This window comes from Bombus bifarius, unplaced genomic scaffold (assembly GCF_011952205.1).
Source record: "Bombus bifarius isolate JDL3187 unplaced genomic scaffold, Bbif_JDL3187 scf7180000008163, whole genome shotgun sequence".
In the NCBI taxonomy this organism is placed as follows: Eukaryota; Metazoa; Arthropoda; class Insecta; order Hymenoptera; family Apidae; genus Bombus; species Bombus bifarius.
Genome location: NW_022884485.1, coordinates 528,672 through 546,324, shown reverse-complemented (window position 1 = coordinate 546,324; position 17,653 = coordinate 528,672). Strand labels below are relative to the sequence as shown.

The window sequence follows — 17,653 nt, the reverse complement described above, 5'->3', positions numbered from 1 at the left end:
ATTACTTCAACAGAAATAATTGCGTTTATTCGTGAACATTATTTTTCTTGAACATTCCAATCCGTTACTTCAAGGCAAACGTGGAATTTCGAATGATCGATTCTTTTATAAATATGCTAAAAAGTCGACTTTTTCATATCGTATATTCCATCAATTTCTCCTTTTATGTAGCTACTAAATATACGTTTCATAAAACAGGGACGGTTTACCCGCAGTAATATGATTTATCGTGAGGCACAGCCACTACTTCTCCACAATTGATCATTTTGACTGACTGTCGAACGGTAGTCGACCTTTCAGCAAAGTCGACCTTTAAACAAAGCCTTGGGGAACGTCGATGGCAGACAGGTGGGATCACAGAGTGCGCTTTGAAATTCGCCGTGCGAAACGAAAAGAGCGTGGGTCGCGACGTTGATAAATTCCGGGCGGCGTGTATTTTATAACGCGGGAGTACGCGTCTCCCGTTCATATTTGATGCGTCAAAGCGAGCGGAGATGTCGCTGAATGGATCGCGAGTCGGGGCAAACGCGATCGTGCAGGTACAGCCGAGGTGTAACTGCGTCGCGCTTTAGTGGCAAGAGGGTTCGCAAGGGGCGGCGGAAGAGAGACCAAAGTGAAGGCAAGAAAATAGAGGAAATGAGAAAATAAAGAGGAACGGCGACGGGTAAAGAGATGCGAGAACATAGGGACGAAGGAAAAGAGGAGAGCGCACAGCCGCCATTAAGCAAAGCGAGAAAGAAGAGAAGCCAAATTAGGAACTCGGTTTTTGCTAATTTACTGAAACTCTTCTGAAACTGTACGAAGCACGATTAATACGCGTCACCTGAAACGCGACATCCGCCGTATTGGACGAATCCTTCGTATTCGGTATTTTTCGAGTAATTGGCCTATCGATGGGCTTAAGTAACTTGCACAGGTGGGTTCGAAGATTGGCCACTTAGATTCGATCCTTCTGTAAGTACAGTGGTGGACAAAAGTAAGGGTAAGCCGAAACATTCAACGTACAAAAACATTCCGTTTAGAAAGTAGAATTATATCTAACAAGAACCATTAAATTATGAATATATGTGGTATATATGTATAGTATCGTGGACAGATTGCCTAAGAAATATCGGGTGAACCATAAACAATGGTTTCGCGAGAAAGCCTAAGTGCCGACAGGCCAAAAGAGTCTGGAAACTTCAGTGGAGCGAGCGGCCCACCAATGTGTTGTCGATCCTTCAGTGGAATAGTTAGGCGGAAGAAGGCCTACGTGACCATGACCGTGAAAGGTTATGGAACACGTACGTGGTGGGGCTATGAGAAAAGACAAGGGGATGCTTAAGGAAGAAAGAGGAATTAACAGGCAGTCGTTAACTGAGAGTCGAGTTGTGAGGAGTCGAGAGTTGAGTTGCCAAGTTGTTATGAGTTGTAAACTATTAATTGTGAGTTGTGAATTATCCATTTAGTTGTCTTAGTTATATCACATTACTGTATTTAGTTCGTGTCAGATAGCCATCGTCTCCTGTTTAATCCATTGTAAATAGACCCATCTATCAATAAACTTATCATTTAGGGTAGAAAACATTGGAAGCCCTAATTTCTAATATTTCTGAATAAACAAATCCTATACATATATATGAGTGCTATCAATATGGTAAACAATGTTTAGTACAAAGTCAGTAACGATGTAGTGTAGCTATTATAGATAAGTATGAATTTTAAACCTTCTTCTGTCCGCCACTGTATTTCGAACAGTTTTGTATAACATGTTCCATACGACGACAAACGATTATCGCCAGAAAACAAAATTCGTTTTTGATTCATTAATGTTAATCACTTTTGTACCAATACCATTTGCAATTTTTTTTATTGTTGACTAAGTTTCAGTGGGCATCGTTTGATTTTAATTTAGACATTCAAAGCGCAAAATAAGGCATATGCTACAATGAACGGAACCGTTATATCTCATGAGTCGTATTCGAAACTTCCGAAGCGAACCTTGGATGATTGGTTTTGAATCGTGTTTGTAAGTACACACGGATCTTGATCCTGTCACTAATCAATCGATCCTATTAGAATGGGATTCTTCTAAATCGGCGCACTGGGATTTAATCGTGTTCTCTTGAACGAATTATACGCTTCGTAATGGATCACGTTCGCAGAAATAATCAACGGAACTGCGCTCGCCAACTGGTCGACGCGAACTAATCGCAGAGACGGTCGGTGATATTGTTGCGGATAAATTATTGCACCCGTATCGACGAGCCTTCGTAATGACCCACATTTCGTGGGTCGCACCAAAGCGGCCTTCTATCTTGCTCGACCGGTATACAGTTGATAACACTGGACCATGAACTTTGATAGGGTTTTTCTGGCTTATCCGATAACTATCTTATATGAACCACAATGAAAATCGATAAACTGATAGAGAAATATTGTTCGACGGAGTAATATCACGGAAGAGAAATGCGCAGACGAGATCTGTTAGCTTATTAAACGTTCGAAGATTAACAAACTATTACGTGTAATTCATTGATCAAATTGAATGTCGTCCGAAGCGTTCTTTTTGTTGATATTATCGCAAGTCTACGTCTTAAAAATGTTTAAGAGGTGTACGTGACGTTCAGACGGTGTTCAAAATTACGATTTAAAGATACCTACTAGATAATTATTTTCTTGATGTAATCGCTATATGTTTAGAAAGACGTTTCATACTGTTGTTGATACTCGTATACTTTAATCCTGCTACATCCTTCGGATCATTTCCGACCCAATTGTATTTGTCAATCATTAAAAAGTATATTTACACTTTGAACAAAATATAAAGAAGGTATTGTTAGTGTACATGATATCCCGATTTGACAGGACGTCAAACATCTTCTCACAGTATCAAAATCCTTTTTTGTCACGAAAGAAAAGCAAGAATTTCGAGGAGCTAAAGTTAAGACTGTAGAGAAAAGTACGTAATTTTTATATAGTGTTATCTCGTAGTACTAACAACTGTAGCATTTTAAACGCCTAAAACCAAGGAAGACTGCTTAATAATAATAATAGTAACAACAACAAAAACAACAACAGTATCAATAACAATAACAAAATCAAGCCAATAACAACATCAACAACAAAAACAAAACAACAATACCAATAGTCACACAATAACAATAACAATAACAATACCAATAGTCACACACTAAACACTAAACACTAAACACTAAACACTAAACACTAAACACTAAACACTAAACACTAAACACTAAACACTAAACACTAAACACTAAACACTAAACACTAAACACTAAACACTAAACACTAAACACTAAACACTAAACACTAAACACTAACAATAGTCACAACAATAACAAAACCGCAACAATAACAAAAAGAAAACAGCAAGCAGTAACAATAACACTAACACTAACAATAACACTAACAAATAATGTATTTAGTCAACAATAACAACAAAACAAAACAGCAGCAGTAACAATAACAATAACAATTATAGTTCCAGCGTCGCTCAGTTATTTAACTGAAAAAGCACCAGATTTTCCGCACTCTTTGTCGATTCGTCTGGAAAGCAAAGACGTTGAGCCTGCTTTAGTCTAGCTAAGGTAGAAGAAAATGGTGCAACAGGAAATTAAATCGCTGTTGCGATGCGAGCTTAACGCTTTGACAGATAACGGAAATTCTTTCGTAGCTTCGTTCCCAGAGATTATTGACTTGGATCGTTGGACGCAATCTCTAAATAGGAAATGCAACCGCCGGTCCAACGTGGCTAACGCGACTTCTCGCGATCGATCATTAACCACTGAACCATCTGTCCAGGCAATCAGTGATTTTGTTGCTGAAAGTTTCGCAGAAAAGTTACGGGTCTCTTGCGGTACGTTTCCTCACAGAGAAGTCAAACTTTAATTTGATTCTTCGAGATTGACGTAGGGTCGATTCTATACTCGTGGCGAGGGTATAAGAGAGGGGGGTAAGATCGATGGGAAAAGTGACGAGTTCATTTTGGGAATAAGAAAAGTTTCGGACTTTAGACCGAAGCGTTACTTTTGGCATACTGTCAGATGGTGGATTTCATTACCGTGGAATATCTTTGTTCGATTCCTTTCACGTATGCATAGTATTAAAAATTCTCCCACGATTTCCATTTTATTGCACGTTATACAATATGTGTAATATCGAACTATCTACTTCTACAGCCAGCCAGGAAAGTCTACATACACATACCGGACTTTTTACCTTTTTTTATTTTTGTACAAGTGTATTTTACTTACTAGAGAATTTAAAAGTGCACTGTTCGTACTAACAAATTAGTACTGTTATTGTTAATGAATTTATGAAAGGAATTTAAAAAATTGAAACATTTGACTCACACATGAGAAATTACACAACCTTCAATTTTGTGCATTACATTAGGTCAAACAATTTTTCCTATCGTTTTATCTAGCGTAATATTTCGTATGTATAGTACGAGAATTCGGTATTTTCGAATAGTCCGAACTATGATTAGAAGTCGCTTGCCGAAAACTTGACACAAGATACGCGTGTCACGAAACGTTTGATAGTTGTAATTTATGGTTCCACGCAGGTTCCGTAGAAATAGACTTTTCTGTTTCTCTTATCGTATTTCCTTTATCATAAATCTTACGTACCCATTAGGGTAAAGATTTAGGGTAAAGACATATTTATCCAGATTATATGGATTTTGTATTTCTATGTGCTATCTTGATCGTTTATGTTTACGTTAATGCAATGATTACGAAATATCTGTTGCAGGTTGCTCTTGCGTCGTCTACAGCAGCTCGGACAAACCTCAAGGTGGCACGTTCACATCCCCTTATTATCCCAAACGATATCCGTCAAATATCGATTGCCTGCTTTACACGTTTATCGGTCAACCCGACGAAATCGTCAAGCTGACGTTTCATCATTTCAATATCCGTCGTATTCGATCCGAGTGAGTACTATTATTTAAGTCACTTTAAATATACGATGCATTTCAATTTACAATATAAATGCAACGTATGTTGCAAGATACGCGGATTCAATAAGAATATGAAGATGTATCGTGTCTTTCTTTGGTTGACCTAATGTTCCTTTTTAAATTATTCGATTGCTATCACATTATTCTACGTTATTACATTCTAATATAATATTCAATAAATACAATAATTTAAGGAACGTATGTAATTAATACGACATATTTGTAAATTCCATTGACAAATTCAATTTTTCACACTATTATCTGTCTTGCAAGCATATAAGTTAGTCAAAATAAATAAAACTTCCTCTTTATTTTATCTTGCATTAAAGAAATTAGTTCTCCGTGTACAGTTTTTCTTAAAGAATGAGAAAGGAAAAGAAGTACCTATTTCACCTACATTTTACCTATTATAGTTGATGCAGAACTCAACGGAGTATAACTTATTTCATTGCATAAATACCATTAAGTAATTGATACTTCGCTTTCAATTAAATCAATTGTCCGCTTTTGATCAATCTTGTCAAAATATTTGTTTTAAAATTGATAACGTAAATACGAATTATCATATGGTACTCTGAACGTACGATACGGTGGTACTTCGAGTTTCCTTTCTGAAAAAAGCTACGTGAAGTCGGGACTAGAACTTGCATTATACATACATTTCGTGCAGATGGAAGTTACAGAGGGTAGGGACTGGGAATTTTGAATAAATTATTGGGCAAAAGACACGATTTCATGGCGATCCAGATGTAACAGCGATTCGTATGCTAAATTATGCTGGTCGCAATAATGTATGCACGTGACAGCTTATTTAATGAAAAATGGAATAATCTTAAAATTAAGAACATCTTCGTTGCGCGAAATTTACGAAAGTTTTTTGTAATTAAAATTAAATTATTTGTAACTGAATATTCTTGCATTTAGCTTAATTGGAGTTGTACGAATAAAAAATTCGTGGTCTGTGAATAATTCTTATTAAATCTTGCAAACGACAATTTCCTTATTTGAGTACTTTCTCTTAATATTATCTCAACAACTTGAAACTCGCTATTGCACGTACCAAATATTCATTTCATTTGATATGCCTTCGAGCAAGTCTGTTTTATGCCACGGTTAAAGTTTTCGCGGAAGCAAAACATTTGTAACTGCCGAGTTAAATGTAATTAAAGGATCTCTCGTTTAGGTTTTCAATGTTCATTGTTTGCCATTACTATTGGCTCTTTTCAACTAATATTTAACCTACGAGATGTGTATGTAATTTAAATAAAAACATTATCTTCCTCTTATTAGCAGATAATATAATAATTCTATGGAAATACAACATTTTGGGAAATACGTGTATATGGCTTTATATAAATTACATTATCCCATACCTACAATAATTACAAACGAGTGAAGTATTCTTGAATCCGATTAATAATTGTAAAATTACCTATTATACTAACAGGAATGAAATTGAATATTCTCCATCGGATTGGATTAACATTTGTAAGAGGAATGTTCAACAATTGAATATAATCGTTTGAAGCAATTGTACGAATTAAATATTTGAAATTTGTAATAAAGTTATCCATAGTCACCGAGTCGCATAAAGGAAGGGCTGACAGCAATACGATATTATTTCTATAGCCAACGTAAAGACACTATTCGGGAGAAAATCTTGTTCTTGGTTCGGTGGAGTACGCATACGGTTATATGTATACTACGTTCTTTTATCATAAAATCGAACCTTTGCGAAAAACCTGAACTGCTGGACAGGCTGAAGAAACGCATCATTTGCTCAGACAGTAAAAAGGATGCTCTAAAACCTGAGACAGTTTAGTTCGGAAGTAACGAGTCTTTACTAATGACTGATTCACCGGGCCGATTAGACGCCTTTGAACTACCATCTTTTTCGAAGCCTTTAGAATCATTTATATAGGAGACAGTTCAATACAGCAGATATCTGTAGGAAATTTGATTAATTCTTCGGCTTAAAACTAAAAATATTTTGCCGGGAAAAAATTTCAGATTAATATGGGGAAAGTGTTAAACAATAATGAAAATCATGGATTTTTTAATAGGTAAATTGTAAGGTTGCTTCGTTAGGTACACGCTGCCAATTCCCCCTCCCTTTTTTTTTAAATAAATATATATATCTTTGCAGCACTTACTTTTTAAATAGATATCAATTCGAGTTCTTATGTATAGGAGGATTTTCGAAGTTTCTAAAGTCTCAATGAAAGTAGGCAAACAGTGGCCAAACAACATGGTCTTTTTGTTTGATTTAAAAGTGGTCGGATCGCTGAAAGAGGTAGTTTACGAAACCGTGTTTGCTTAAGAGTTCTGTCCCGGTTTTCCAAAATAATATCTGACTCGGAAAGTTCATCCTTCCATCCTTTAATCGACCATTACTATGCGAGTGCTCGTGCAGGCTATACACACAGCCTGTATATAAAGCTTCAGCTTTTTTAGCCTCGCTTTAATCCAAATAATGTGTATCAATTGTGTCGTTTACGTCGTTATATCTCGCTATTTACACTCCCGTTAATTCGCATTAGCATTTGAATTAGCATATTTCTAGCTATACATAACGCAAATGCCCTCTTTACCAAAACCAATTATATTTCTATAATTTATGCATACGTCCAGTTCTTGATCAGCGATGCAAATACAATATATACTTTGCGTATATCGCATCAGCCGAATCAAAATTGAGCGGTTGCTTGAACAAAATTAAGCATATCTAGCACGTGTACAAATTTAGACAATTTTCAGTTTAGCCAGCCAGATCACGTTTCTAAGATATGACCGGTTACGTTCAATTTGTATAGATCCGAAACTTAGACTGCGGCAATGTGTTCGGGATTCCTATATCCTATTTGTATATCGACCATGCTTGAACTTCGACGATTAACTCAACTATATCTGATGAAAACTATTATAGTTCGTAAGCAATGTAGTGCAATTCATAACGGTATTCTTATTGGAAATCTTGTTGATGCAGATATTGGTCAATAATCATAGTAATCTCATAAAGATTAGTAAGACAAAACTTTTCCAATAAACAACATCAGTATGTGTGTAACTTTCTCATATTTGTAGTCTAAATATTACACTAAAAGTTTGCATCAAAATTATAATAAAATTTATTAAACCGCAAGAAAAATAATGCACGCACACACACACAAATCCGGAAGATTTATCACACGGTCCGACGTGACGGAAGCTTGATCGAGTATACTTAGCCCCTGTTATGTCTCAAGGAAAGACGGATCATCGGATAAGAGGCGTTCCGTCTTACATCGAGCTAGCTGGGGCGACTGATTAGCTGATAGTTACGCCGCGTGTTCCCTGATAGCCGGCTTGCAAACCACTCCAATTGTAAACGTACATACATTGCACGATGAATGTAACTACACAATCAGGTTCTTGTGTCGTAACTGTACAGAACATCAAGTGTACCGACCCTATTCCTGTTTTCGCTAAATTATACATATTTCTCTGTTTCGCTAAATTACACATATTTGTCTGTTTCGCCAAATTATACATATCTCTCTGTTCCGTTGCTGCGTTCTCTCAGCCTGACAGAGAATTATTCGTTATCCTTAAAATATCGACCAAGCTTTCATTGGATTAACGCCGAGAATAGCGTGACTGAAAAATATCGTCCTTGGCTCTTACGATCGGTTTGCGTTCTAACCAAATCGAAGTGACTTAAAATATGTAAACGAGACACCCGATATTATATCGTATGGTTTCATATTGATATAAATCAAGATGATAATATCAGGTGCCTCGTATTATAAACGATCTTTAAATAACTTTTGTGAAAGGCAGAGCACCGTTCTCCCGCAACATTATCGTAGAACATTCAGTATGTAGCTGTCCTTAGCGATTATTGTGAGAAGAAAATCTGATTGCAGTTAGTTGAAGGAAAATTTCATATCTCAGTGGCGGCATTTCAAATGCATATCACGAAGTTTGCCGGTTGGTTTAGAACGGCTAAGTGCAGGAAGGGTCAGCGATGTGACACGGCCGGTGGAAAGAGTCGGTTAGGAGTTCAGGAAGGAGGAAGTTATGAGACGAAAACGAGGAACGTTCCCGTGAATGCAGCGTCCGTTTCCGTGGACGGGACGACCCCCGTAGATTTTATTTTCTGCTCCGAATGCCGCTGTTTCTCCGAGCGGAATATGAATCTCGCTTTTGTGAAGTTGCGGTCTCCCTGCCTTCTTTCTTTGCCTCTCTCTCTCTCTCTCTTTCTCTCTCGTTTCACCATCTTCTTTCCGGCCTTCCCTATCTGAAAATGTAATAGCGTCGGTATATCGATTTTTCGACCAGCATAACGACAACTAAATAGTTAGCAAATAGCGCAGCAGATCTCTTTTGATGTTGCCAGTCTGTTGCAAGACACCGTGAAAAGGTAGTGCAACTGCGATTTTCGTGCAAAAGATGCCTAAAATTAACCGCAAAATGTGCTTCATTCCATTTTATTTGGGCACGTGACGTTGTTTTCCATTTCTAGCCGTTTCAAAGATGCAGTCCGATCCAATTTCATAAATGTCGACTTGAAGATATCACTTTGAAAAAAACATGTTGCATTTATTCGATAGCGAATTAGTAACAATTTCTTATAGGCTACATCAGTACGTACTAAATAATTAAGCTTTAACAAGAAACAAATGTTGGAAGTTTCTATTCGATTGATAAGTCGCAAAAATATTAAAATAATATTTAACGTTAATATAATGAAGAATATGTAGTAAAGTATTGAGGTTGACTGATAAAGGAACGAGTGGGTGAATTTGTAATAGGAAAATATATTGAAATAAGTATAGCTATAAATATTAGTATAAATACAGTGTATACTGATCCAGATCCTCACTTTTACAGTGTCGCAATACAATAGAAGAAGCGTGATAGGGAGCACGTTTATAACAAAGAACATTACCAAAAAGTTAACCTTATAGCTCTAGTTAAAGACTACAAGAAACAGCAATAGAAATCTACTTATAGCTTTTTTGTTTCTATACCTTGTAACGCAAAACAACATTTATATTCAAGGGCACAATAACATGGACCTCTCCTTGTGTAGAATTTTTTTGTTTCGCTAAATTCTATTCTCCAGGTCACGGATATACAAAAGAAAAGATGTAGAGTTTTTCTTGAAGTAATTACTTCAACACAAAGAATATTCAAAATATTAAGAATTTCAGGTGTCTAATCCCCATAAGAATTAGATATTTTACAAAAAGGTTAACGCACGTTACACGTATTTTCTTTTTTTCCTCGGCACATACATTTTACCTACTATTACGTTCAACTTCTATTTACAGTAGGGTGTAATTACGGTGTATCGAGCGATCGATTGTAGGGGCTGGCTCCAGGATGACCGACGCGATACAAGGGCGCGATTATGTATGCAAATATGCGGCAGAATTTCTGCTGACGGGCATTATGCGTCGAAGTACGACGGAGCCGCGGGAACTTCCGACATGGCGAGACAGTCTGTCGGAAACATGGGCAAACAATTGGGTAATGCACGTCGCTTACGCAGAGAACGCGGCAAGGGTTTCGGTCGCGCGGAAATTTCTACATTCTACATTCTACGATCTCGGCAAGTTCACGCGCACCGACAGCGTGAGAATCGCCCGTTCTCGCCAACCAAACGGTCAGCCTTCCGTGGATTGGAATCAAACGATCAACTGATAACGACAAATTGATCGAATTCGCTTTTCGTTAATTTCATAATCGTATCGCTGGACTGCGTATTTTATTGGAATTTATTCGATAGCGAAATTCGAATTCGAAATTCGAAAGTGAAAGAATGTGGAGAATACATATAATAAATACGGAAAGTGTAGTATCTGTTATAATATTTAATAGGGAAAACAATTGTCTGCTCAAATTCCATTTCTTCTTTTAAATTACATTCCACAAAATACGAATTTGCGCAAATGTTTATAACATCGTGATCACTCTGTGCTGTCTAATCTACGAAGTTGATCAATGTGGTTTCCGAACGGCTGAAATTTTGCGGGCGGACTTCTTCATCGACGAGCTCGAGCGTGTAGCGAGCCGCGTCAATATTTGCTCAGCTCAAGGGATCGAAATGCCTCATATCGAACCCGCTCACGATCCTATGCCCGAATCTGCAAGCAATTATGCACAGAGTAAGGGAATCGTATCAATTTCATTCATTTTGTTTCTTGTCTCTTCCTTTTTTTTTTTTTTTTTACTCTCGGGGAAAATGAACGCAAATTTTGCAACTAATCGGTTAATTGTGTTGGGAATTGTTAAAAGTTAAGTGGTGGATTTTTAAGTGTAGTTGAGAAGTTGAGTAGAGTTGAATTAGTCTTTGAACGAATTTTAATATTCCAAACAAGCCGATTAATTGAATTAACTTGGTCGGATACACGTGTGTTAAATGTTTCATACTTCCGTCTCTTTTTATATTTAATTGCTATTTTACTTGGTCAATACGTGGAATATATTCTTCCATAGGTCATTACGACTTTACCTCTGTTAATATTAGCGGTATTTGTCGTCAATTATAGTAACAATAAATACATGATAATTTACAAATAAATTTAAAGATCGCGTTTAATTAATTAAAAGCTATTCAATGATAAAACGTCGGTATGTTACGGATCGTGAACGGGCCTCGTTTTCAATTTCTTGGTATCAATAACATCGCTAATAACAAGCCTACTTCTCATCGCGTCAATTGCTAAAAATCCTCCTAATATTCTTTAGACGATGGACTTATGCCGAGCACGTACTTGTCCTCGGGCCACTCCACCTACACGGGATTCTATTTACAAATCCTCCAGCGGTGGAGGCCATAAATCGTTTCTGCTTCTAAGGACCGGCCAGGCGCTTCGTATCCAATATTAAGCTGCCCATGAAGATGGCCCTATTAATATGGTGTGCAGAGGCACGACGATCGTTTACACAGCGCTCTGTACTATATATTCTAAAGCTGAGAAAATCCCACGGAGAAGAGAAGCAACTTCGCTCTTAGATCCGGCGGCGTCAATATTAAGCTGCCCTTGCTGTGAGAGCTGGTGCATACAGCGCCCGGTGTCGTACCAAGTTCCACAGTGCCAGTTAAAGACCCACGGTGTCTTCGATTCTAATTATCGACTACCTCTCTAGTGATATTATCGTCGATCGGTTGTCTCCGTAACTAGGTTACATACTTGGTTTTATACAGTGTGAATCATAAATGCATGTCCATATTTCGGAGAGTGAGTCTGCACATTGAACTAAGTAAACGATGTCCGATAAACGTATGTTATCCTACGTACCTTAGTCATCCATGGACGATAAAAAGAAATGTTTGAAATTTCCACCTCGTTTTCGTTTTACGTGTTTATCATAATCTAAATTCATTGTACCTCTTCTGTATATCAGCGACTAAAATAATATTTGTACGAGCAGCTATTGGAATCTAATATGGAAAATTTACTTCGCAAATTCAAGTTGAAGTTATTCGTATTCATAGTCGCAATCAAATTGTGGTCAGTCAGTGGTACAAGTATTTAACGCGCGTAAGTGTGTATGGAGACAAAATAGTGGTGGCTCGATGCTTAGCGATGTAAAACGCCCCCTCTAATCCGTCAACTATGTAAGCATGTAGCTTGAAAGCTCGGCTATATAACGAATCGAGAAAATATGGGACCCGGCGTCGATGTTTTTCGATTTCTCCTGACTAAGACGAATCGTCGATGGTTCACTGTGATATCCTGTAGCGGAATTTCGACAGTATATGTATTTACATGAGGTGTGCATATCGGTGAAATGTGTTTTCTGTTTGTATGAAAAATAAGGTCGACGAGCTGTCGTCGGTAAAGTAATCGATCACGTATCAAACAGTGATAAACGTAATCGTTACATATCAGCCCTTCTTGGCCATCGTATAATCATCCTTAAAATACGATGTTATCGCCACGTGATGCATTACAATGAGTGAATAATGGCTTTAACGAAGCTATCCGTTTTGATAAGGGAATCGACCGTGCGTACGCCCGTTATGCACACTGTCCACTTTCTGATGACGCATGATGCTCCGGACGTATATTGATACGCATTGGTTTTATCTTTGTTCAGCAGATATCGGTGCGTTCATTACGTTTATGCTACATGTCGAATTTACTTCGCGGTACACGTTGCTCAGGGGCATTTTAGTTGCTGACTTTCGAAGTGATCGATTCGAATGGTAATTGATTATATGAAAGGTTGAAATATTCAAAGTAAATCAGAATGGTGCATAAATGGAGGAATGAACAAAGGGAAAATAGGTTTTCAATAATGTGCATGCAATATTAAAAATAACGGTACTTGGTTAACAAACAGTTAATTGATCATATACGTATAGAACGTCTGAAATCTATCACGATATTTCTGATCAAACAATTACGAAAAAGCAAAAGTAACAGCGAAGAAAGAAATATTTCTCGAAGAACATTTCGAGAAATAATAGGTGGAGAGATAAGTATTGACGAACCCCTTTTATACAAACTCCAATTGTCGCGTTTTTTATTCTAATAATAAGTTTCAACAATGTTGCACTCGCCAGCTCGAACGGCGCGAACCAACGTTAAATTCTACCTTCCTAGAATGTTCTCTAGGATATTACATGGCATTGTAGACGCGTGATATAATAAAAGGAGCAAATTAACAGCAGTGAAATAAGAAGCCAGTGTTTGTACGTGGCTGTTGTGTACGTACGCAATGTAGTCTACGCACCGATGCTCTATTTTGCCACGGTATGTAGCAATTTGGACGCGACGCGTCGTGTTTCGACGAAATCGAGCTTCAGTCGTTGTGTTTCATAGCACGGCAAACAGGAACAGGCAGCGCAGAAGGATAGGAAACCTCGAGTTTGCGGCCCGGACAGTAGTGCGGAACGTTGTAGCATCGGCTTTCATCGTAGCCCAGCCGGATGCCGGCGCTACCACGGAATTATACTTGTCTGCCGCGTAATTGCCGAGATTAATTATGTGCGAGATGAAATTCCTGGTCGGCAGAGTGTGACAATCTACGACGGTTCGTCGTCAGCCTCTTGCAAACATAGTCACTGAGCTAACAAAAGGCCAAGAAAATAAGGGGATAACAAATAGAATTGAAGAGAAGAACAAGAATGATCTTCCCCTTTTCCTCTTTTTTCCCTCCGTGATATTAACCGAGATAGAAGCGAAGAAGAAAAAAGGTTCGACTCGTAGAGTGAAACGGCGACCGTTTCGTATGACCCTTTAATTGACATGAATATTTTAGCGTAGGAGATGGATGACGGGTATACCAAGTGTGGAAGGTTTGTCTTCTGGTCCAGCGGCGATCGACTGAGGATCCTTTCCATACCTGGGTCGTGGGAACCTCGTAATTCTCTGGGATTGTCCTGGAAATTGCTTACGCTTGATGTTTATAAACGAGCAATTTGACGATGCTCCGTGGGTCGAAGGAAAACACTATTATCGTTTTCGGGTCACCACCCTTCTTGCGACGAGGCTTCGCCCCCTTACGGTTAACAGATTCATCGTGGGACCGATTTTCATTTCCTAAAATGCTGTAATGTGACAAGAAATAATACTCGTACGATAACTGTCTTCATAGGGTAAAACTTCCTCTTTTGCGAGGGCTTACAGTCACATCAACGTCTTAGATTATTAGCGTTTTTCATAATTTCAGGATTTTTAGTTCATCTGGCATATTCAGATTGATATCATACGCGATCCGAAAGTGTATGTGTGCCGACTGGAATACGCCTTCTACACGGTGAACGTGCTGATGCGATCTGCGAGCTACCTTCGTCTAGTTGCGAACTCTATAAAGACAGTTGCATAAATCTAAAAAGGAAAATATCGTCGTTGAAACTCATCGTATTTGTCTGACTCGATTTTTCCGACGAGATGACGGAGGATCAGACACCGATCGTAAGTGATGCAGGAGAGCCGGAAGTCGGAGCCCAATCGATCGTATTTTCATTTAATATAAGTACAACAACGTTAACTTCATGAAATATTCAATGGAGCCCGCTGGGGAGACGCGGCACGTCGCCGGCGCGAACTTCCGTTCGGTGGATAAATGGCACTACTAATGTTAAGAAAAAAAACGGCACGGTTCCTTCATTGATTTTGCAACGCCAGTGCACACCATTAATGGTAATGGGAGCATGGAAATGGATATGAGATCTTCGTAGTGTTCGAAGGAATGGCCACGTGCAATGGGAATATTCGATAATTCGAAAGATGCTGTTGGCTTGGCCCCGTTACGGAAAGGCCGGAACAATCCTGCCGTAACACAGCGATTTCAAACGAATTCGTGCAATTGTAAGATGATTTTCATTCTAACGATCGTGTTCAGCGGTATATAGTAGCTTCAACTGACAAAGTACGACGTATCGGTTTAAGCAGAATCAGTTCTCAACGCGTACATTGTAAAGTCGCGGAGAGACGCGATCGCGAGGAAGCGCGTCAACGGTGAGTCGTAAATTCCCGTTACGATTGTAATAATCGACGCCGCGAACAGATCCATCTTATTTCTGTTCGGATGATAGGGGTGGTTGAGTTGGTATAACACTGCGATTAGCAGGTTATAATATATATTTTATTTCCAACAAATGATTTCACTGATAATGTAAATGTTCGGAGATACTCGTGAGTTAGGCTACGATGTCGAATTGTAATGTCTTTTACAATCAGGTTTAAAGCGTTCGACTCGTATCGGTATTAGCCACTTGTCGAGTGGCGACTAAGTTTTGACTCTTTTCGAGTTGGTGTTTGACTGTTGCACGTCGCACGGTCCATCTCACGCGACGTAACGTACATGAAATGTACAAAGTTTAAGTGTTCATTCGGAAACATCGTAGTCTTTTACACGAACTAGTGCAATTTGAAGTTATTCGCTATGTTAGGAAAATTATACGAAGATAATCCTGTCCAGTTTCCTCTTTCAGAGGCGAACTGTCGAGTACGTCTTATATTTCTCTCTATAAAGTATTTCTAAAATGTTAGCTATTTATTATTGTCTCTTGTATCTCAAACGTTAAAGCTTAAAAGTTATACGAAGAATATTAGGCGATAATTTCGACATCCGTTTTACAAGTTCATACAAATTTTAATACGTTTCACTGAACTTGTTTTAATGTCACAACTTTGCAACACAACAATTGCGACTTCTATTTAAAAACTTGAGGTTGTCCCTAAAATTTCGAAGAATATGAAAGATTGCTATATATATTGTGTGTGTGTGTCTGTGTGTGTGTGAATAAAGTTTTTACTTGTAGAGTTATCGAAACGGTTCCAGTTACGCTTCTCGCCCTATATTTTATTGAAACAATTTATCGTTCGAAAATACCATTTACGATATAGCCATAGAAACAGTTAACCCGAAAAATGCCATGAAAAAGGAATAAAAGAGCAGAATGGGAAATATTCGAATGATGTTTCGTTTTCGTAGAACGTATTTCTTTCGTATACAAAGTTTTAAAATACGTGGCTTTAAATGTTGCTGCGAAAATGGAAATATGGAAAATACAATGGGCTCGGTGGATAAGCCTTCCCTTAATCTTCGACTTGACAGCTTGTGGTTCGGTCTTTCTTGAGTTGGTATAATGTGATGAATGAAGATCCAGATTTTGGTAAATATGTAACAAGTCCAGAAATTATATGCTTCGCGACTAAAGTAGAAAACCTTAGGCTAATAAATTGATAAACATGAACGTTAAATACCGTTGCTGAATTTTTTACAATTCTCAGACATTTTTATTCGTAGAAGATAATTTTTGTGTACTGATAGGATGTAAAATATTAATTATTCTTGGAAATGTTCAGTCAGTTTGTTTGTAAAATAAGCAAACACCTTACGTTCTTTCCATAAATTGATAGTATCATCAAAATTTTCTAAGTGACGGAGGGGGATATATAATTATCATCGATAATATTATATTTACGGTCTTCTCCTTACACATAACTGTTGTTGTGTATCTCGAGTACTTCGCTAACTTTATCGACTATTTAGTCAAACTTAATATTTCAATGTATGTTTGTATTTTCCATTAAGATGGTGTGTTCGAGATGGTATTTTGTGTTACACAGTGGTTCTGAAGGGAAGAAGATTTATGACTTTGCTTCTAAAGCTTTCCTCGGGTTCATGACAATCAGCCGGTGACGAAAAATGAATTATGATTCTTGGAAGCTTAGTCAGGCACTATCCGGCTGTCCTGAAATCTCAATTTACGAAAGTGCATTTCAAACATATTATTTTCATTGTTTCTACAGCCGTTTCAATTGCCAATGGTCCGTAAAGTACATTACATTCCGTAAAATAATATATTTTCAATACCATTTTACAAACACATAAATAACAATTTAAAAATGTTAATTATCTTCGCTGAGAAACTTAAAAAATTTAGACAATTTCGGGGATACGAGTATGTCCAAAATTAACGTGAAATTGGGAAAATTTCAAAACTTTGATTCCTAAAACTTTTCCCTTTCGTTCGCCTACTCTGAAATTTAGCAGATATTATTTCCACGCCGGATGTCATAATTTCTAGAGTTGGAAAATTGAAAAACAGATCGAAAGTTAAAAAACAGGAACGATCCTAACGCATCTGTATCGTGGTGCAGTGTTTCCAGGTGGGAAAAGAAAACGTGTAGTAGAAACTCTCCTCTCCCTATTTCTCTCAGTTCCGCGTGACAGTCA

At 37.8% G+C, this 17,653-nt stretch overlaps 1 protein-coding gene across 1 annotated transcript in view; it reads left to right on the top strand.

Moving 5' to 3' along the window:
* LOC117208899 (suppressor of lurcher protein 1) overlaps positions 1–17,653 on the top strand; it is a 526,325-nt gene that overhangs the window by 102,608 nt on the left and 406,064 nt on the right. Inside the window, exon 3 of the mRNA XM_033450406.1 lies at positions 4,759–4,939. Coding sequence (XP_033306297.1) covers positions 4,759–4,939 — 181 coding nt within the window. The remainder of the gene's footprint in view (positions 1–4,758; positions 4,940–17,653) is intronic.